General features: G+C 43.7%; 1 protein-coding gene across 2 annotated transcripts in view; it reads right to left on the bottom strand.

The window, feature by feature from the left end:
- The window catches only part of SPOCK3 (SPARC (osteonectin), cwcv and kazal like domains proteoglycan 3), a 572172-nt gene that overhangs the window by 207728 nt on the left and 341100 nt on the right, over window positions 1-23344 (bottom strand). For both annotated transcript variants that reach the window (XM_073644316.1, XM_073644308.1), the window contains exon 4: window positions 20799-20913. In XM_073644316.1, the coding sequence (XP_073500417.1) occupies window positions 20799-20913 (115 nt within the window). The remainder of the gene's footprint in view (window positions 1-20798; window positions 20914-23344) is intronic.

Raw genomic sequence — 23344 nt, 5'->3', positions numbered from 1 at the left:
ATAACAGCATGGATGGATATATGTGATTGAGTGATATATACTAGGACATCATCAGCAAATAGAGAGCACTTGTACTCGGTGCCTCCCACCTCAATCCACCTAATATTGGGGTTATGGCGAATTGATGAGAGCAGGTGCTCCGTCACTAGGATGTATAAGAGAGGGGACAGAGGACATCCCTGCCTTGTCCCATTGGTGATTGTGAAAGGTGATGAAAATGTTCTGATGCACCCCCTGGGCCTTGGGACACCCGGAGCCGGACCCTTTTTGGTGGATGCTGGTGGTTGTAGTCTTCGTGGCGGCGACCCGGTTCCGTGGCTCAGGGTGGTCAAACCAGTGGCGGAACTATTTATGTGGTTTTGATGTTTAAATGTCCGACTACGCCACCCGTGGATTGCGGTCAGAGTGAACCGCCGCTGCAGGGCAGACCGCTGAGGCTGGTGTTGTGGGTGCAGCAGAGCGTAGCATAACTCCCCACGGGAGGAGTATAGCCTCAGGGCAGTGTATGCGGAGGATGGGGGTGATGGTGCATGGCAGCAGCAGTAACGACACAGAGTCAGTGATGCAGTCCAGGGCCTTTACTCACAGTTCTTATTATCCAGACCACGTCTGCAGGTAAAGGCTGCCCACGTCGTACTGTGCTCACCAGGTGAGGGGCTCAGACAACTCCCAGATAACTTTGGAGCGCTTCACAGGACCCCCTTTGTGTGTCCTTTGTCTGGCCTTTCTTACCAACCCTTCTGTCCGGCTGCCTCGGGCCTCCTCTTGGTAAACTTGGCGCCAGTTTCCCTGACCCTATGTGGTGCCTTCCTAGCGGGTTTAGTGAGGGGCTGCGCCACATAAAATGTCACAGCCTCCGGTTTCTAGCTGAGGGTCGTTTCCTGCCTCCACTAGTTTCGGGGACCGGTCTCCCCCTTTGGCCTGACCCCTCCACGCAGGTGGATTCGGGCGTGCGGTGGCGACTCCCCCGTCCTCACCCCTGGGATCCCTTCATTCCTGGTTCCTGGAGCCTTCTCCGCTCCTCTTCCTTCCTTCTCCCTCTTCCAGGCCTGGGCCTCTGTTACTAGGCCCGCCTCCGGAGCAGAGCTCATGCAGAGCCCCTGCTCCCTGCCACTTCTGCTCAGACTTCTCAACACTGAACTAAGATGGTGCCCACCTTTTATACTCCCTTTCTCAGCATCCAACGAGAGTATCTAATTACAAATTTTTAACTGCATCTAGCCCAGGAAATACTTTGTGCCTAGTAGCAGTGTCTGCTAGTCAGCGGATTATCCCGGCTGTTAAGCAAGCTACACCACCTGTAGTTTGGACACTTAATTTTTTCAAAGGAAATGCTTCGGGACCACGGGATACTCAGTGAAGAGCATCAGGAGGCACCCCAAGGCATAGGGGCTGGGACTGGCAGTAGGATGCCTTGCGGTGGACAGCCGAGCTCGATCCTTATAAAAGCTTTTTAACTGCAGCAGCTTTAGTGGACGCTACTGGAGCTGGAATTACGCGGCTGCTGGCATGAGACATGCCCTCCAATAGAACCTTGTAAATGGATTTAAAGTGTATTCATTCAAATTAGAGAGACAATTTAAATTAAAAAGCTTAGAGCTGCCTCCACCACAGGGGGGCTCGCTCGACCCACCAGCGGACAGGCACCAGTATTGGAAGAGGGGGGCTGGCCGTCAGGGTTCACCGCGGCTCTGGCACAAACCCGGCGACACGGAGGTGGCACGGGCAGGAGCGGACTGAACGTGTCGGCTTCTCACTTTTTGGATTTTAGAAGGGCATGACATGTCTATATTTGTGTCTCCCCCTCCTTTTACTCCTCCACCTCTTTTCTTTTCGCATGACTATATGTACTTGTCACTTTTCCATGTGTTAGTTGTGTCTTCTGAGCAGTTTGTCAGCTTTTGGACACCTTTGAAGGTGTTTTCTATGTGTTTCTATGTGTTTTTGTTTGCCTGCCATTGGTTTTAACGGTGTTCGAAGGTGTTCGACGAACAGTTCGACGAACAGTTCGGCGAACACACGGGTGTACGACGAACCGAACCGAACTCGAACACTACGGGGGTGGCTCAACACTATTCCTGAGTTGGAGAGGTCTACAAAAATGGGGCAGTTCCAGAAGGCCCTTGCTGCAGAACTATTAAAAAAATTCCCATCTGAACACGGTAGCGGCAGAGGTCACAGTTCGCTACCCAACTAAGGCATACAGGCGAGAGAGACGCAACTCCAATCCAGCAGAGGCAGGGGAACACTGTCAATGTTCTAGGACAGTTTTCTGAGACCTGCCCAGCTTACAGGCCCTGAGGCGCAGGGTACTCTCACAAGGAGTGGAAAGTTTCAAAAGATGGTGAGGGAGTACCAGCGTCCTCCGTGATTCCTCTGTGCCTTTCAATTATTGGGTATCCAAGCTGGACACTTGGAATGAACTCACTCTGTATGCCTTGGAGGTCCTGGCCTGCCCTGCCGCTAGCGTGTTATCGGAGCGTGTTTTTAGTGCCGCTGGGGGAATTATAACTGATAAGAGCACTCGCCTGTCAACTGACAATGCTGAAAAGCTGACCCTTATCAAAATGAATAAGGGCTGGATTGGGCCAGACTTCTCATCACCACCAAATGACAGCAGAGTAACATAAAGTCAAATCCACTGTGTTATTTCGGGAGGTGTATTCCCATGCATCGCTTCACACCACACATGGGTATACGCTTCCTCATTTCGCTGTTTTTTGCTCTTCTCCTTATCCTCAGCCTCCACGACCACTATACCACCAGGGTGACCGTGGTCCATGTTGTCAGGATTGCAAGTTCCCCCTTCCTAATTTTTGGCAGCTTTTGCTTGGAAGGCATAGGCAAAGACTATGGGAGACCCACTCCCCAATAATGGGAATAATGTTTTTAATATGCTGTACTGCATGGCTCTTGTAAGGGACATTAAAATGGTCTTGTTAAGCTACTGTGACCTCCACGTCTCTTCCAAGGGTCGTTAATATTGTCTTTTTATTCCACTGAGACCTCCACCACCCTTCCAAGGGGCATTAAAAGCGTCTTGTTAAGCTACTGTGACCTCCACGTCTCTTCCACAGGGTGTTGATATTGTCTTTTTATTCCACTGTAACCTCCACCACTCTTCCAAGGGGCATTGATATTGTCTTTTTATTCCACTGCGACCTCCACCACTCTTCCAAGGGGAATTAAAACCGTCTTGCTAAGCTACTGTGACCTCCACGTCTCTTCCACGGGGCATTGATATTGTCTTTTTATTCCACTGTAACCTCCACCACTCTTCCAAGGGGCATTAAAACTGTCTTGTTAAACCACTCTAAACTCCACGTCTCTTCCAAGGGGCATTAAAACCATCTTGTTAAGCTACTGTGACCTCCACATCTCTTCCAAGGGGCATTAAAACTGTCTTGTTAAACCACTCTGAACTCCACGTCTCTTCTAAGGGGCATTAAAACCGTCTTGTTAAACCACTCTGAACTCCACAGCTTTTCCAAGGGGCATTGACATGTTGTTTTTAATTACCTCTAACCTCCACGACTCTTGCAACGGGCATTACATTTCCTCCTAATTTTTGTCAGCTTTTGCTTTTCAATGCATAGGCGAACACTAAGGGAGACCCACTCCCCAATAATGGGTAGAAGGTTTTTAATACGCTGTAATCCACGTCTGTTTCAAGGGGCATTGCAGTGCCTAATAATTTTTGGAAAGCCTTCCATTCCCTGCTTAGGCCAACAGTGTACAGGAGACCCAGTTGCTATAAATGGAAAAACCGGTTTAGTTAAGGCCCTCTGACCTCCATGTCACTTCCAAGGGGCATTGGAGTGCCTCGAAATTTTTGGTAGGCATTGCATTCACTGTATGCCTTATAACTGTGTAGCTGAACCGCTCCTTTTGGTACGGAAACATATCCTACAAGACATGTGTGGTTGGCTGGCCTTATATTGATGTGAATGGTCCCTGTTCCTCCTGCTCTTTCTCCTTTGCCACCACCTCATCCATCATTCATTACCTGAAGCTTTGTTTTAACGGGAGTCATAGAACTGGGATAGTAGCAGGAAAACATCCAGCAATCCTCGAAGAAGGTAGAATATGCGCCAAAACGCTGACCACCTCAGGCCTAGCTGCTACTACATACACGCGCTTGCATTCCAAGGAACAGAAAGCTAAGGAGGTGGATGGCCTCATGATCATGAATAATTTACTCGTTGTGTAGGAGGCCGACCACTGCTGCTGTCTACCTTCTGAACTTTGTGTTGAAGCCTGATTGACCCAGGGCCCGCAATCCTCTATGTCTGGAGGACGTGTTGCATCCCAGTGTCCAACTGTGTCCCGGCTTCCACAATATTAACCCAGTGTGAAGGCGTCAGTGAGATGGACCATTCCTGGCCACATTCACTTGTCCACGTGTTTGTGGTTAGGCTGTCCTTCCCACTAAATGCACTGGGGAGGGCACAGGTAATGTTTTGGTATGCGCGCTTGTGTATAAGGAGCACTGGGACAAATAGGGGCGGCTGGGGACCGTTTATGGACACCCGGCCACCCCCACGCGGCTGGAGACTTTGTGTGGGCACCCGGCCGCGGGGCGGCTGGGGACTGAGTATGGACACCCGGCCGCCCCCTGGCAGGGGACCAAGCGTGGACACCCGGCCGCCGGGCGGCTGGGGACTGAGTATGAATACCAGGCTACCGACGCAGCCATGACGTGGTGGCCAGATTCCACCTCCACATGCCTAAAAGGCCCAATTTCAAGTGAAAGCAAGCTAGCAGTATGGTATTGCAGCCTGGGGGGTGGGTGGGTGGCAGACTGCATACTTGCGCTTGTATTGCAAGTTATGGGGGAGGTACAATTGAACGCTGCCCTGGGACAAGGACTTGCACGGGGATAGTTGCAAGTCTGCATCTTCTGATGCGGCAAGGATCACTTCTGATGGGCACACTTTTAGGCAGTGACCTGGGTGTCAGAGATGCTTCCAGGGGTCTTCCCCATGCTGTTCCCATGTCTTTTTAGCACTGTATGCATGTGTCACACAGCACATGGCCAGATAAGGTTGTAAAATGTTAAAATGACATTTCCCGGTGAATGCATTTGACATGGTTGAAAGCAATACAAATGTGCAAAAACGCATAAAAAATGCTACTTGTGAACATAGCCCAAGGTGTGGAGGAGTATTTTTGTTTTTGGTTATTTATTTTACCTTATACACAAGTCTTTACCCTGGAAAGGATGTTCCTTAACCCCTTTCCGACCTGGTCAGTAATAGTACGCACCAGGTCGGGAAGGCCGGTTCAGCGGCGGCTCCGGCGGTGAGCCCGCACTGAAGCGAGCACATGTCAGCTGATTATTGGAATCGCAATCCACCCGTGGCTGTTAATATGTTAAATCTCTGACAGTGGCATTTAACTCGCGCTTCCGGGAGTCCTAAGCCCCGCCCATCAGTGACCCCGTCACGTGATCACGGGTCACCAATGGGTGGGCATGACAACTCAGGGTCTGCAGCAGACGCCAGTGGTTGTCATGTCTCAATTGCTATGAGCGTCACCTAGTGGTCAGCGCTCATAGCAAGTGAGCATTTATCCTGCTCATCGCTTGTATGCAGTAGAAGCAATCAGACAACTGCTGCTTCTAGTCTCCTCTGGAGACTATAGAAGCAAGCAGAAAGTGTAAAAAAAAGTTTTTAAAAAAATTAAAAAAATAAAAAATATATAAAAGTTTAAGTCACCCCCCTTTCGCCCCATTCAAAATAAAATATATATATATAAAAAAAAAAACACATACACATATTTGGTATCGCCGCATTCAGAATCGCCCGATCTATCAATATAAAAGAAGAATTAATACAATCAGTAAACGGCGTAACGAGAAAAAAATTTTAAACACCAGAATTAATTTTTTTTGGTCGCTACAACTTTGCAATAAAATGCCATAACGGGTGATCAAAACATCGGATCTACACCAAAATGGTAGCAATAAAAACGTCAGCCCGGCACGCAAAAAATAAGCCCTCACCTGGCCCCAGATCCCGAAAAATGGAGAAGCTAAGGGTCTCGAAAAATGGCGTCATTTTTTTTTGTTTTTTTAGCAAGCTTTGGATTTTTTTTTCACCACTTAAATAAAAAAGAACCTATACATGTTTGGTGTCTATGAACTCGTAACGACCTGGAAAATAATGATGGCAGGTCAGTTTTAGCAATCTGTGAACGTGGTAAAAAAAGGACCCAAAAAACAACTGTGGAATTGCATTTTTTTTGCAGTTTCACTGCACTTGGAATTTTTTTCCCATTTTTCAGCACACGATATGGTAAAACCAGTGATGGTGTTTAAAAGTACAACTCGTCCCGCAAAAAATAAGCCCTCACATGGCCATATTGAACAAAAATTAAAAAAGTTCTGTCTCTGGGAAGAAGGGGAGCAAAAAAGGAAAACACAAAAACAGAAAGACCCATGGTCGTTAAGGGGTTAACATATTTCACAGGAAAGCACTTTCACTTTCGTTTTTGAACGTTTTATTGTGAGCCTGTAAAAGTGGCTTAATACCTCTGACCACGTTGTTGACAGCAGTGACCTGGGGGTCAGAAATGCTTCCAGGGGCGATCCCCATGCTGTCCCCATGTCATTTGAGCACTGTCACTATCGTTTTGGGCACTTTTTAGGCTGTCTACAGACTGCCGGGGGAGCCGCCGCAAAAATGTTCGGGTCTCCCATAGACTAACATTGGGCTCGTTGCTCGGGTCGAGCACCCGAGTATCACAGTGAGCTCGGCCCGAGCTTCGAGCACCCAAGCATTTTAGTGCTCGCTCAACACTAATCATGACCACATTTTTTGCTTAAATTTTTTTTTCCTATTTTCCTCCTTTAAAACCTAGGTGCGTCTTATGGTCCGGTACGTCTTATAGTCCAAAAAATACGGTATATACCGCCCAATTTGAAAACGTAATGTTGGAAGGTACCAAACACCAACAGTGAAACATGGTGGTGGCAATGTCATGGTCTGGGGCTGCTTTTCTGCATCTGCCATTGGCCGTCTGCATAGAATTGATGGAAATATGATTGCTGTCATGTACAAGGATATACTGGAGAATTTAATGCAGCCACATGGTAAAAGCAAAGTAGGCAGGGGATGGGAATTCCAGCAAGACAATGATCCTTAGCACACATCCAATTTAGTCAAAAATTGGTTAGCAAAGAAAAATGATCACCTGTTGCAAAGGCCAAGCCAATCACCTGATTTAAACCCCTATAGAGCACCTTTGGGATGAGTTGGGGTGACGAGTTGGGACCTGTACCCATAGAAATAAAGATGAATTGTTTGCAGATTTGCAAACAGAATGGAACAAGATCTCTCAAGATGTCTTGAATACCCTAGTGGTTTCAATGACCCGCCTATGTGGTGCAGTAATTAAAGCAAGATGTTGTGCTACAAAATACTAAGTTATGGCATTGTAAACAATGACTTACTCTCTATGTTGTGATCAATAAATAGTATATGCAAACAACCAGACTAAAGTTATCACACTTTAAAAAAATACAAAACTTTTGGTCGTCACTGTATATGTTTGTATATTGACAACATAGCATATTCGTGCACCTGTACATTTATTTATACTAAAGGTGTGCGGGACAATGTATATATATGTATGTATATATATATATATATATATATATATATATATATATATATATATATATATACAGTACAGACCAAAAGTTTGGACACACCTTCTCATTTAAAGATTATTCTGTATTTTCATGACTATGAAAATTGTATATTCACACTGAAGGCATCAAAACTATGAATTAACACATGTGGAATTATATACTTAGCAAAAAAAGTGTGAAACAACTGAAAATATGTCTTATATTCTAGGTTCTTCAAAGTAGCCACCTTTTGCTTTGATGACTGCTTTGCACACTCTTGGCATTCTCTTGATGAGCTTCAAGAGGTAGTCACCGGAAATGGTCTTCCAACAATCTTGAAGGAGTTCCCAGAGTTGTTTAGAACTTGTTGGCCCTTTTGCCTTCACTCTGCGGTCCAGCTCACCCCAAACCATCTCGATTGGGTTCAGGTCTGGTGACTGTGGAGGCCAGGTCGTCTGGCGTAGCACCCCATCACTCTCCTTCTTGGTCAAATAGCCCTTACACAGCCTGGAGGTGTGTTTGGGGTCATTGTCTTGTTGAAAAATAAATGATAGTCCAACTAAACGCAAACCGGATGGAATAGCATGCCGCTGCAAGATGCTGTGGTAGCCATGCTGGTTCAGTATGCCTTCAATTTTGAATAAATCCCCAACAATGTCACCAGCAAAGCACCCCCACAACATCACACCTCCTCCTCCATGCTTCACGGTGGGAACTAGGCATGTAGAGTCCATCCGTTCACCTTTTCTGCGTCGCACAAAGACACCGTGGTTGGAACCAAAGATCTCAAATTTGGACTCATCAGACCAAAGCACAGATTTCCACTGGTCTAATGTCCATTCCTTGTGTTCTTTAGCCCAAACAAGTCTCTTCTGCTTGTTGCCTGTCCTTAGCAGTGGTTTCCTAGCAGCTATTTTACCATGAAGGCCTGCTGCACAAAGTCTCCTCTTAACAGTTCTTGAAAAGATGTGTCTGCTGCTAGAACTCTGTGTGGCATTAACCTGGTCTCTAATCTGAGCTGCTGTTAACCTGCGATTTCTGAGGCTGGTGACTCAGATAAAGTTATCCTCAGAAGCAGAGGTGACGCTTGGTCTTCCTTTCCTGGGGCCGTCCTCATGTAAGCCAATTTCTTTGTAGCGCTTGATGGTTTTTGCAACTGCACTTGGGGACACTTTCAAAGTTTTCCCAATTTTTTGCACTGACTGACCTTCATTTCTTAAAGTAATGATTGGCACTCGTTTTTCTTTACTTAGCTGCTTTTTTCTTGCCATAATACAAATTCTAACAGTCTATTCAGTAGGACTATCAGCTGTGTATCCACCAGACTTCTGCACAACACAACTGATGGTCCAAACCCCATATATAAGGCAAGAAATCCCACTTATTAAACCTGACAGGGCACACCTGTGAAGTGAAAGCCATTTCCGGTGACTACCACTTGAAGCTCATCAAGAGAATGCCAAGAGTGTGCAAAGCAGTCATCAAAGCAAAAGGTGGCTGTTTTGAAGAACCAAGAATATAAGACATATTTTCAGCTGTTTCACACTTTTTTGTTAAGTATTTAATTCCACATGTGTTAATTCATAGTTTGGATGCCTTCAGTGTGAATGTACAATTTTCATACTCATGAAAATACAGAAAAATCTTTAAATGAAAAGGTGTGTCCAAGCTTTTGGTCTGTACTGTATATATTTATATATATATGTATATATATATATATATATATATGTATATATTGTAAGGCAGCGCTAGACATCATAATGGGGGTTACTCGCTTCGCTGCGACAATCAATGCACACGTGCAATGTCTTTATGTTATCACAATGCTGCAGTTTATTACTTCATAAGCCACAGTTCACCGGGTCCAACTCCGTGGCACGCCGACACACATATCTACAATGTTCATGAGCCAAGTGGCACACAGGCCCACTTGCTCCAGGTTACAGCCTACGGCAAGGTAATAAATTATCAATGTCCATATCAACGTCCATGTAACAAAGTGTATTACCATTGCCGGGTTTAGTTGCTGCAGTCCATTTAATCCGCCACCACTGTGGCTTTGTGGCTTCCCAGGTAGGGGTCTCCAGCCGTCGTTCCCTCAAAGGCCACTGACATCCACACAGGATCCAGGCTTTGCCTTTCAGGACTCTTCACCAAGCCTCTGCCTTCCAAGGCCACTAGCATCCACACAGGATCCATTCTCGACCTTTCAGGTACCAGGCTTCACTCCAAAGCTGCTGCCTTCCAAGGCCACTAGCATCCACACAGGATCCAGTCTTGACCTTTCAGGCTGCCAGGCTTCACTGTATCAAGGTGTCCCACACACACGGGGAACAGGCCTCACGCCCAACACACCGAACACACCTGTCTACCATCAAGCAGGGTTTATATATGCATCCCGTGCACACACACACACATACTGACAGGACCTTGCTGATGTCACAGTCATGTGATCAGACAGACATTCTGTGCGTGCAGGACCTGTGCTATGTCACAGTCATGTGACCAGTCACCTGAGGGGAAAAGGTACATGGTCAGGTAAAACACATCCTGCACCATTACCGTAATGCCAGCAAGTCGCTGCATTACAATATATATATATATATATATATATATATATACTGTATATATATATATATATATATATATATATATATATATATACACTGCTCAAAAAAATAAAGGGAACACTCAAATAACATATCCTAGATCTGAATGAATGAAATATTCTCATTGAATACTTTGCTCTGCACAAAGTTGAATGTGCTGACAACAAAATCACAGAAAAATCATCAATGGAAATCAAATTTATTAACCAATGGAGGCCTGGATTTGGAGTCACCCCCAAAATTAAAGTGGAAAAACACAGAACAGGCTGATCCAATTTTGATGTAATGTCCTTAAAACAAGTCAAAATGAGGCTCAGTATTGTGTGTGGCCTCCACGTGCCTGTAAGACCTCCCTACAATGCCTGGGCATTCTCCTGATGAGGTTGCAGATGGTCTCCTGTGGGATCTCCTTTCAGACCTGGACTAAAGCATCCGCCAACTCCTGGACAGTCTGCGGTGCAATGTGACGTTGGTGGATGGAGCGAGACATGATGTCCCAGATGTGCTCAATCGGATTCAGGTCTGGGGGACGGGCGGGCCAGTCCATAGCTTCAATGCCTTCATCTTGCAGGAACTGCTGACACACTCCAACCTCATGAGGTCTGGCATTGTCCTGCATTAGGAGGAACCCAAGGCCAACCGCACCAGCATATGGTCTCACAAGGGGTCTGAGGATCTCATCTCGGTACCTAAAGGCAGTCTGGCTACCTCTGGCGAGCTCATGTAGGGCTGTGCGTCCCTCCAAAGAAATGCCACCCCACACCATTAGTGACCCACTGCCAAACCGGTCATGCTGAAGGATGTTGCAGGCAGCAGATCACTCTCAACGGCATCTCCAGACTCTGTCACGTCTGTCACATGTGCTCAGTGTGAACCTGCTTTCATCTGTGAAGAGCACAGGGCGCCTGTGGCGACTTTGCCTATCCTGTTGTTCTGTGGAAAATGCCAAGCATCCTGCACGGTGTTGGGCTGTGAGCACAACCCCCATCTGTGGACGTCTGGCCCTCATACCACCCTCATGGAGTCGGTTTCTAACCATTTGTGTGGCCTGCTGGAGGTCATTTTGCAGGGCTCTGGCAGTGCTCCATCTGTTCCTCCTTGCACAAAGGCGGAGGTAGTGGTCCTGCTGCTGGGTTGTTGCCCTCCTACGGCCCGCTCCACGTCTCCTGGTGTACTTACCTGTCTCCTGGTAGCGCCTTTGCCTCTGGACACTACGCTGACAGACACAGCAAACGTTCTTGCCACAGCTCGCATTGATGTGCCATCCTGGATGAGCTGCAGTAACTGAGCAATTTCTGTGGGTTGTAGAGTCCGTCTCATGCTACCACAAGTGTGAAAGCACAACCAACATTCAAAAGTGACCAAAACATCAGCCAGAAAGCACTGGTACTGAGATGTGGTCTGTGGTCCCCACCTGCAGAACCACTCCTTTATTGAATGTGTCTTGATAATTGCCAATAATTTCCATCTATTGTCTATTCCATTTGCACAACAGAATGTGAAATTTATTGTCAATCAGTGTTGCTCCCTAAGTGGACAGTTTGATTACACAGAAGTTTGATTTACTAGGAGTTATATTATATTTAAGTGTTCCCTTTATTTTTTTGAGCAGTGTATATATATATATATTTTTTTTTGCAGTATACATTGGGAGGTGTGGCCCCACTCCAAAGCTCAGCAACCTTATCTACCCATAATTCCCAGACAAGGTTTTAATTGTGAGCTACACCTGGATTTCTTTCACTCCCCATTCAGATGAGGCTTGGTTAGGCACAGTGAGGTAGGACATAAGTAATAGGGTCCATCCATATTTATGTACACCTTCATGTGGTTGGATGGTGTTTGCACTCTTTGATCAAATGTTTTGGTTTGATTAACATTCACAGCTCTAGTGGAGTTCATATTCTCATTAATCGTAGTGCTAACGTATTGTTATGTTCTGCTACCAGAGCTAAGGAAAGAGAGGAGATCTGTCCCTACGATAGAACTCAGCTTAATCCCTACGATGTAACAGGGAACCTGATCCTGCGATCAGACCTGCTAAAGTCCTAAGCTAGTCTGTACGGAGACCTATAGATGTGGGGAAGGAATCCCTACAAGTACTAAGGACTGGGAGGAAAATGGGACACCTCCTAACAGAAATAGTAGCAGACAGATGAACAAACAAAATATATAGAACATAGAGGTCCGTAGACCAAGCAAACTAACAGAGTTAGATACAGAGCACAGGCTAGCTAGAAAGTAGTTATACAATGAAGTCCAGCAAAGCCAGAAGGGCGGAGCAGGATTAAATAGGCCAACAAGGTCATGTGACCAGCAAAGGAAAAAACCTAAGAGCAAGGTTCTAACAGTACCCCCCCTTCTAAGAGGATCCTCCGGATCCCCTAGGACCAGGCTTATCAGGAAATCTCCTGTGAAACGCTCTGATAAGTCTGGACGCGGAAACATCATCTGACCTCACCCAAGAGTTATCCTCAGGTCCGAAACCTTTCCAGGCCACAAGATACTGCAAACTACCTCTATACCGTCTAGAGTTAAGGATGCGAGAAATTTCATATTCCCCGTCCTACACCACCGGAGGAACAGAGGCAGAGGCGTCACCATCCGACACAACAGCTTTTTTTAACAGAGAGACATGAAATACCGGATTAATTCTCCAGGAGGTAGGAACCTCCAACCTAACAGCAGATTGGTTGACAACGTGAAGCACCTTAAAGGGCCCTACAAACTTGGGACCCAATTTCTTAGAAGGAATCCTCAACCGCAGATTCCTAGAGGACAACCAAACCATGTCACCAACAGCGAACAAAACCTCCTGTCGTTTCCTATCAAAGTAGTCTTTAGATTTTCTGTTGGCCTCCTGAAGATTACCACGCACATCCGTCCAAACTCTCTCCAAATCACCGGAAAAATTCTCCTCCTCAGGCACGGCAGATCCCAACTTGGAGAACGACCCAAATGACGGATGTCTCCCAGAACAACAAAAAAAAGGCGAACAACCAGCAGAAGAAGATGTATGATTGTTCAGAGCAAATTCAGCAAGTGGCAGAAACTCAGACCACCCCTCTTGATTGTCTGCCACAAAACAACGCAAGAACTGCTCAACATCCTGGTTTTTCCTTTCTGTCTGGCCATTAGATTCAGGATGATATCCGGACGAGAACGACAAATGAACTCCCAACCTGTCACAAAAGGCACGCCAAAAACGAGCCACGAACTGAGGACCCCTATCAGAAACAATGTCAGTAGGAACGCCATGAAGTCTGACAATTTCCTTGACAAAGGCCTTAGCGAGAGTTTTAGCACAGGGCAGTTTGACGAAGGGAACCAAGTGACACATCTTGCTAAAATGGTCCACGACCACCCAGATGACAGTAAAACCCTCAGAGGGGGGAAGGTCAGTTATAAAGTCCATAGCCAAATGTGTCCAAGGAGCACTGGGAACCTCCAAAGGACAAAGCAACCCCGCAGCAGGAGTATGTGAGGACTTAGATCTAGCACATATAGTACATTGACGCACCCACTTAATGACTTCCTTCTGCCATCCAGGCCACCAAAAACTGCGACCCACCAGTCTCTTGGTCTCAGAGATTCCGGGATGACCTGCTAACCGAGATTCGTGACACTCAACAAACAAATCTCTCCTAAAGGTCCCAGGCACAAACAACCTCCCATGAGGAGTGTTAGATGGGGCATTCTCCTGTGCTTTAAGAATCTCATCTTCCAAAACGGAGTCCAAAGCAGCAATCACAACAACTTCTTGTAAAATGTTCTCCTCTTTCTCAGCACCGACTATGGGAGAAAAACTGCGAGACAAGGCATCCGCCTTAACATTCTTAGTACCAGGGATGTAAGTAACGGAGAAATTAAACCGCGAGAAAAACAGTGCCCACCTAGCCTGACGGGCATTCAGGCGCTTGGCAGCATCAAGATATATCAGATTTTTATGATCCGTAAGAACCTGAACGGGAAATTCCGCACCTTCCAAGAAGTGGCGCCAGTGTTCAAATGCGAGTTTAATAGCCAATAATTCCAGATTACCAATATCGTAATTCAGTTCAGTCTCCGAAAATTTTTTTGAAAAAAAGGCACAGGGATGTAATCCATCCCCGTTATCCTGAGAAAATACTGCGCCAACCCCCACAGAGGAAGCATCAACCTCAACCAAAAACGGCTTAGTCACATCAGGCTGCATAAGGATGGGAGCAGAGGTGAGCCTCTCCTTGAGATACACAAAAGCTTCAATGGCCTCAGAAGACCACTGAACCGCATCAGCACCTTTCCTGGTGAGATCGGTCAGAGGTTTGACAATACTAGAAATTTTTTTTATGAATTTTCTGTAATAATTGGCGAAACCTAAAAACCTCTGTATCGATTTCAAACCAATAGGCCTAGGCCATTCCTGTACAGCTTGAACTTTAACCGGGTCCATCTCAAAACCTTCGCTGGAGATAATGTAACCCAAAAAACTAATTCTCTGTACAGCAAAATCACATTTCTCCAGCTTAGCAAAAAGCGAATTGTCCATTAATAACTGTAATACCTCACGTACGCTCCGCCAATGAGACTCCAGATCCGGCGAATAAATCAAAATGTCATCCAAATACACAACCACATTTTTGCTGATCAAAGGTCTAAGGATGTCATTAATAAGATTCTGGAAAAATGCAGGAGCATTAGTAAGACCAAAAGGCATAACCAGATTCTCAAAATGACCCACAGGAGTGTTAAAAGCAGTCTTCCATTCGTCACCCTCCTTCATGCGCAACAGATTGTATGCCCCCTTAAGGTCAATTTTAGAGAACCACTTGGCCCCCATTAACTGATTCTCAAAATGACCCACAGGAGTGTTAAAAGCAGTCTTCCATTCGTCACCCTCCTTCATGCGCAACAGATTGTATGCCCCCTTAAGGTCAATTTTAGAGAACCACTTGGCCCCCATTAACTGGTTAAACAGATCAGGAATCAATGGCAGTGGGTAAGGATTGCGTACAGTAATTTTGTTAATCTCACGAAAATCCAGACAAGGACGTAAACCGCCGTCCTTTTTTTTTACAAAAAAAAATCCAACCGCCACAGGAGACTTAGAGGGCCTAATGTGACCGGCGGCCAAGCTTGTCTGTATGTATTCCTCCAAAGCCTTCCTCTCAGGAATAGTAAGGTTAAATAAACGACTTTTAGGAAGAGTCGCTCCAGGGACAAATTCAATAGAACAATCATAGTCTCTATGGGGAGGCAAAACCTGCGATTCCTTCTCAGAAAAAACTCTCCAAAAATCCTGAATAGGAACAGGCAATTCTCCCCTATCCAAAGCTGCAATACGCCCGTTACAACACTTTTCATAACATTTATGGCTCCAGGATTTAATTTCACTGGTAGACCAATCCAGTACAGGATTGTGAAATTTTAACCAGGGCAATCCCAATATTACTGGAGAAGGCAAGTTATTCAAAACTACCAAATCCAATTTCTCATGGTGAACACCATTAATAGTGAGAGGAAATTCACAGAAATTGAGAGTAATATTCTTCAAAGGGGAGCCATCCACAGAAACCACAGCAATGGGGGATGATAAAGGTTCGGGTTTTAAATTGAGTCTTTCCAAGAATCCCCCATCAATTACATTCAGAGTAGACCCACAATCAACAAACACCCGAAATTCCATTAATTTTTCCTGAGCAATCGTGGAAGCAGCTAAAAATACACCCTTGGAATTTAAACAGGCAATACGGGCATGACTGACCATTTTTTTTTCTTTCTTCATACGAAGCTCACAGCCTTTAATCAAATGACCAGATTTTCCGCAATAGAAACACAAGCCTTCAGAAAATCTACGGTCTTTTTCTTGAGAGCGAGGTGCCACCGATCCAATCTCCATCGGTTCACCACTGTTAGTACACACATTCTCATAACCAGAAACTGACATAGCAGAGGATTTGCTCTCATTAACCCTTGCACGCAGTCTCCTATCCACCCGTATAGCTAATTGCATAGCCTGTTGCAAATCTTCAGGTGTAGGATAAGCAATTAGCAGGTCTTTAACCCTTTCACTGAGTCCAGCAAGAAATAGACTTTTCAGAGCAGAATCGTTCCACCCTGTTTGAGTAGACCAACGATGGAAATGAGTACAATATTTTTCCACATTACCTGATCCCTGTTTCAAACGTCTCAACTCAGTCTCAGCTGATGCGACACGGTCAGGATCATCATATAATAGTCCCAAAGCAGAAAAAAAACTATCCACTGATCTGAAGCATGTATCACTAGGTTGCAAAGAAAAGGCCCACTCCTGAGGCTCTTTGCGCAAAAGTGACATTATGAACCCTATGCGCTGGGATTCATCCCCAGAGGACTTGGGTCTCAAACGAAAATACAATAAGCAAGCATTTTTAAATGAAAAAAATTCTCGGTGTTCACCAAAAAATAAATCCGGCAAACATACCTTAGGCTCCAAGAAATGTGCTCCAGGACAGTTACTCACGTGCTGACGGAGCTCGGCCACCTCCAGAGAGAGTCCCTGCAGGCGATGAGCCAAATCCTGAACCGACACCATGATGGAACAGAAAAATCTTTCCTTAGAGAATTTGCAGGCTGGACTTACTGTTATGTTCTGCTACCAGAGCTAAGGAAAGAGAGGAGATCTGTCCCTACGATAGAACTCAGCTTAATCCCTACGATGTAACAGGGAACCTGATCCTGCGATCAGACCTGCTAAAGTCCTAAGCTAGTCTGTACGGAGACCTATAGATGTGGGGAAGGAATCCCTACAAGTACTAAGGACTGGGAGGAAAATGGGACACCCCCTAACAGAAATAGTAGCAGACAGACGAACAAACAAAATATATAGAACATAGAGGTCCATAGACCAAGCAAACTAACAGAGTTAGATACAGAGCACAGGCTAGCTAGAAAGTAGTTATACAATGAAGTCCAGCAAAGCCAGAAGGGCGGAGCAGGATTAAATAGGCCAACAAGGTCATGTGACCAGCAAAGGAAAAAACCTAAGAGCAAGGTTCTAACACGTATAGAGTATGTATACTTTGTCATTTTTTTGACACACAACCTATTGGCACCAAACATCTATCACAAGGTGTGGGGTGACTGAGGCTGATGGAAGCTGATGCATGTACATTGATTGCCAGGAGAATTTTAATAGTTAAACAGAAGCAATCGGCACAAGCTGTGATCCCTGCTGTTACAGGTAGATGCTGTTTTGAAGCACAGCCAGTATCTGCCAGGTATTGTGTGGGCTCAACGCCTTTCGATAGGGCCCCAACATAGGATATATTGTTATTGACCACATCAGGAAGGAATTGAACAGGTTTTACAAGAGAATGAAAATTGCAGTCTCTTCATAGGATAGGGGTTAATTGATCATTGGGTGTTTGACCACTGGGACCACAGCGATCCAATGAACGTGGCTCTGAGGAGCCACTTCTGAATGTTGTATAGGTCAAGCATGTGTTTCCTTAATGTATTGTTAACATTTTAACATAGGGCTATTAAAATTCTTTTACTTACTGCTTTATCTATTTGACTTTGTATTTACAGTAGTGTATATTTTGCAGAGTTTTTTTATAGCTTGCTTTAGTACTTTAAGTTATCACTGCAATTTGCACTTTGATGCTATTTTTGCCTCATGCAAACAATTAGATATTAAATCCAGGAATAAACTCTCCTTAATCTGGCATCATAAAGGACATCAGACATACCAACAAGTCTTATAATCATGGCAGATATACAGGCAAGAAGCATGCAGAGAGTGGCTGTATAATACCCTAATATTGCAATGAGCAGTTTATGTGTGATGCTGTATAATATGTGCAGAAATATTCTCATCTAAAATCAGTGCTTCTAGGAAAGAATACCTCCATACATGTTAAGGGTGGTTTACCATTACTCCTCCAGTAAAAGTCAACTTCTCTAATTAGCAAGAATTGAAGCATCACCTCAAAAACACTAAAATAAACAAATTATCTGGTCTTCTAAAAGTATGTGTAAATAGGGCAGCGCTCAGAGCATCCCGGCAATGACAACCGCAGGGGTCTCCTGCAGACCCCAAGTTGTCATGCCAACCCATCGGCGACCCGCAGTCATGTGACACGGGTGCCGATGGGTAGCACAAATGACATCCTTCTGCCATGGCCATGTTAAATGCCGCTGTCAGAGATTGACAACGGCATTTAACATGTTAACAGCCGCAGGTGGATCGCGATTCCATTCGAGGCTGTTAGGGGCACATGACAGCTGATCAGATCAGCTGTCATGTCACCAGAAAAGTGCTCATCGCCGGAGCCGGTGCCAAAGGGAAAGACACGCCATGTGCCGTACATGTATGGCACATGTCATTAAGGGGTTAAGTACCTACTCTTCATTGGCTAAAATACAATCCATGTACAAAGGACTACATGCATGTAAACAGCAATGATATACAATACAAAAAGAAATACTTTAGGGATGAGTAAAATATAATGACAATAAACACAATGTGAAATTCCGAAACAATACATATATTCTTTAGGAATATCACATTAGATTTATTATACAGGTCTGGTATCTATTGAATTTCCTCATTTTTCGACCCCCTACTTGAAAATTGGCTCTATACATGAGTAAAGAGGTTCTTTTTTCATATATATATATATATATATATATATATATATATATATATATATGTATTTAACCAGGAGTAAAGGTGGTCTATTCAATTAAAATGCTTTGGTTTTTCTTGGATCTTACCCTTCTTTTTTGTTACTTGCTTTTTGTGGAATAATTTAAGGAAAATGTTTTTATAAGATTTGCTTGAGTGCTGGACTACACTGCTATTATAGATGGACGGGCTTTATTCTTTCCTATATTGGCTTTTGTAGTGACCTTCATATCTGTCAACAAAAATTGTTCACAAAGGTAGATGCAGATTCTGGAAGATTATTTCCATCTTATACTGAAGACTCTGAAAACGTTTCCATTTTAGCTGAGGGTATAGTTGTGTCCTCAGTTTATCTAAATCTCACTGGATTAGCTCTGGATAATACTCCCAACAAAACTTTGTTTAATCCTCCTCAGTTCTGTCGGATTTCTCAATTCCATATAAATTCCTAAAAGTCCCCAGACCCACCTCTCTATGGACTTTGTTACTGATCTGTCTCTGAAGGGAAAACTATAATCTGGGTAGTGGTTAAGATTTAGCAAACAGTTTCACTTCATTCCTCTGTCCATATTGCCTTCCTAGCAAACCTTATGTAAGTAATTTATAAAAGACATCATTCTTCCGCAAGGTATTAGAAAAAAATATTGTTTCCTTCTGAAGTAGTTAGTTCATTTCTAAATTTTGGAAGGCACTCTGTAAAAGATTATCTCTGAATTATCTTTTTCTTCTGCCTACCAATGATAGTCAGACTTAACATGTCCTTGAACAATATCTTCGGTGTTATGTCTCTGATCATTAACCTGACTGAGTGGATCAAAGGATGTGTTAGGAGGGCGGTTGCAGACAACTTTAATATAATGGAACGCAACCGACCCCGGGGTCCGCGGTGCAGCCTGGTGGACTGCTGCCGAACACTTTCCGGGTGGAAAGGAAAGCAACCAACTTAAATGTAAAACCCTTCCGTGTTTCTGCACACTGGAACGGGTATAGCAAATCGCACTATCTCCGTTAACAGCACGGGAGATAGGTGGAGAAAAACTATCTGTAGTCCTGTTACAGCACAGGGACTACAGTGGCGGCGATAGGATGTGTGTGTGACTACGCCAACGGGTACACGTGCCTCCCGCCGGCGTGCTACCGAACTGAAGGGTACTACTCCACGTGGCTGACAGGCGATAGCCGAGGATAGGACGTCTGTAGGCTGCTCAGGGTGTTAGGCGACCCCTTTGGCAGAGCCAGACTGCTAGATGAAACTACCTGCCTCTATGGAACTAGCCTGCCTAAGCGACCTGTGCTAATTAGCCGAGCGAACTCTGGCATCGGTAGGTCACGGAGCGAACAGCTAGGGAGCACTTGGAACACAGTTGTCCACACAGCAGCATCACTTGCTCAAATGATCAGAGAGCGCCGCCATGTTTGTGGGCGGGCCTTTTAAAGACTAAGCCCTGCCCACTGACGCGCCATTGGTCACGCCACCCATGGACCAATCAGACAGTACCAGGTCAGGTGGGTACCAAACCACCAATCACGATCCGCCAGTTCACGGGCATGCTCAGTGTGACGAATCCTGGACTTAGATTCCAAGTACTCTGTCTCCCTCTGCAACCTATGCTTAACCTTGCTAGGTACAAATACACAGGAGACAATCTATGCATCTCGTGGACCAGCTAGGCGTTGTGGCTGATGACAATGCTGAGCAGCATCAGCTCTGGATGGACTGAAATGGGAGACCACAGAAGGTCCTGGACCCATTTCGAATCCAGCCACAGACCGACGCCTAAGAGAATCATGTGTGTCAAAATTTAGTAACAGGTTTAAGTCTAAGATATACCCGTTTTGATTACTTAATTAATATTATGTTGTACAATATTTACTCATACAAAGTAAAATTAGAGAGATCACATACCTATGTGTAAGTCTTCTCTGACTGACACATACTGCAGTCTCCTGATCCTGGGCTATGCAAACTTTATGACGATTACACTTCATTTTCAAACAAGGGTCTTTTGCTGGATCAAGAGCTGTAAAAAAACAAGCACACTATTAAAAATCCAAATAAACGGGCCACATAAAAAGTATTGATTTTATAAAATAACCATTCATTTTTAAACATTTGCTATGTTTATTTGCAAGAATGAAAATAATAGCTTAAAGTGATGTGAGTTATTGATAAATGAAAAATTGACCTGCATATTTCCAAGACTATCCTGGCAGTGAGCCTGTTTTTAGTTTATATGCATTAAAAAATATTCAGTTGGGATTTATGGTTTAATTACAGGTCATTAAATAATGAGCTGTGACTTTTTTAGCCAATCTACAGTTAAATGTCTAGTTAAGGAGTAATACCAGAAGTATTTCCACTGACTGCAAGAAACGGAATCAATACGTTTTGAAGCTTTATTACTTTAAGAATAACAAAAATAATAAGAATTTTAAATAGATATTTATTTATTAAATAGAAACTAGAAAATGTTAATGTTCAGTTCAGCTGGCACACATTAACTGACCAATTTATTTACCCATCAGAAAGCTTTCCTGACATAGTCAGCCAGATTATCAAAATTCTCTCCATGGTCAATGGTCATTACATGAAACAGGTTTACAAACTTCAGAAGAAAAGTTGTTTGAATGATTATTTCTAAGGATCTCATGGACCTTTTTATCATAACAAGGTTCGCTTCAGCTGGGAAGGAGTTTTCTATCAGCCAGGAGGATCATTGTTACCTAGCAACAACACAATCGATCAAAATCAATGACGAGCAGCTCTAGGAAAACATGGCAATCATTTGCAAGTATAAAATGGCCTTTATATTACAGCTTTCATTAGCTTTTTACATTGCCTGTTGTAAATACTTCACTTTTCCAGAATGAAAATTACTAGAGAGTTCTCTGTAGACATTGAACCAGAAAAAAATGCAGTGGATGCGAGCTTTGAAAGATTCATCTGTAAAATTAAAATAGATTGTATGCCAGGCTATACAACATTATTGAACTCATGTATTTGTTAGCACATACAGTATGTAATGTCCTATAAAAAAATTATGATCAAGGGGCACTTTGTTAGCCTGGAGAAAGGTTCAATCTCTATGAAGACTATTAATCGGTGGAATATTCTACCTCAGGAGCTGGTCACAAGGGGGGCCGTTGATAGTTTCCAAAAAAGTTTGGATGCATTATTTAGAAGAAAATAACATAAAGAATTATGTAAACATGTAAAGTTCTTTTCTGAATGTTTGGTCCCGTGGATAGACAGTAGGGATCAGGAGGCAAAGATTAGCTCTTTTGGAGCAGACTGGATCATGAATTGTGGTTGTATATGTGTGTCCTTTCCCTTTGTCCTTTTCAAACCCTGAAAATCATGGAAATTTGTCTTTTTTAACTATACTGACTATGTAACCATTTACCAACTTAGTCCAGGTTTAGATGGTAATATTTCACAGTTTTCATTTGGACAGCAATGCCCAGACTGATTGTAAGTCTCCTGACCCAAACCAAACCCAAGCCTTATATATGCCTATAAGACTGTAAGATTAAATCATAAGACCTTTGGTCAGTCTTGCATTGCGGTCTATAAACGGAAAGTAAATACAGCCATGTGGAAACCATTTACAGTTTAGTTAGCTGTAGTCAATCCTGACTAAAAATAATGACTTACCGTACTTTAAAAATAAATGTTCCACTCTAATAATAATATCAGAAGTACATCTAAGCTAAAAAGGTTTTCTAATGCCTGACTTATCAACAATTTTTAGTACTTGATGTTTTCAAATCAATTTTCCAATGACTAAAAAAAAAAGGTGGAATGCAAAAAGTTTTCATACTTACAGATAATCAATTTTGCATAAAACCTTCACATGAACAAAACTACAAAGAAGTGAAGTGTAAATTTGCATAAAAGTAAGAACTTTTAGGCAATTTGGATTTTTTCCTTTCAAAACAAATTCAAATGTAGAGATTAATGAATCCTTTGAAATTCAAATTCACTAACTTTAATGAATTATTACAAAATATTTGATTTGTGGCTAACTAATTTGCAGCAAATTACAAGCACTTCAAATGTCCTGTAAAGATGTATATCACACTCTGAGGTTTCCTATGACTGAATCAAATTAATTTCAAGCTCTTTAACACAAACACCTCCTTGATATCAAAGTGACCTCAACATTTATGGCTATAGTGAAATGTATGGTAACTTTTTTGTCACACACTATCTGTAATATTTACTCAATGTTTTATAGCTCTCGAAGTATCTCTACTGCTAAGCTGTGAGCTGTAACCTTCTGTCACTATTCAGTTTAATACCAAAAAGGTTGCTGCATTACCTGCTTTTGCTTTTATGTTGGCTATGGTAGTACTTCCTGATTGGCTGTGGTATACTATGATGTGATAGCTTAAATGCATTATGGGGAAGCCCAACCAGCTGAACTTGAGATAACTTGAGCCTACTTTGGC

Source organism: Phyllobates terribilis, unplaced genomic scaffold (genome assembly GCF_046119375.1).
Source record: "Phyllobates terribilis strain yellow unplaced genomic scaffold, ASM4611937v1 Scaffold_1__5_contigs__length_1240528914, whole genome shotgun sequence".
In the NCBI taxonomy this organism is placed as follows: Eukaryota; Metazoa; Chordata; class Amphibia; order Anura; family Dendrobatidae; genus Phyllobates; species Phyllobates terribilis.
This window is presented reverse-complemented; position numbering and strand designations above follow the sequence as displayed.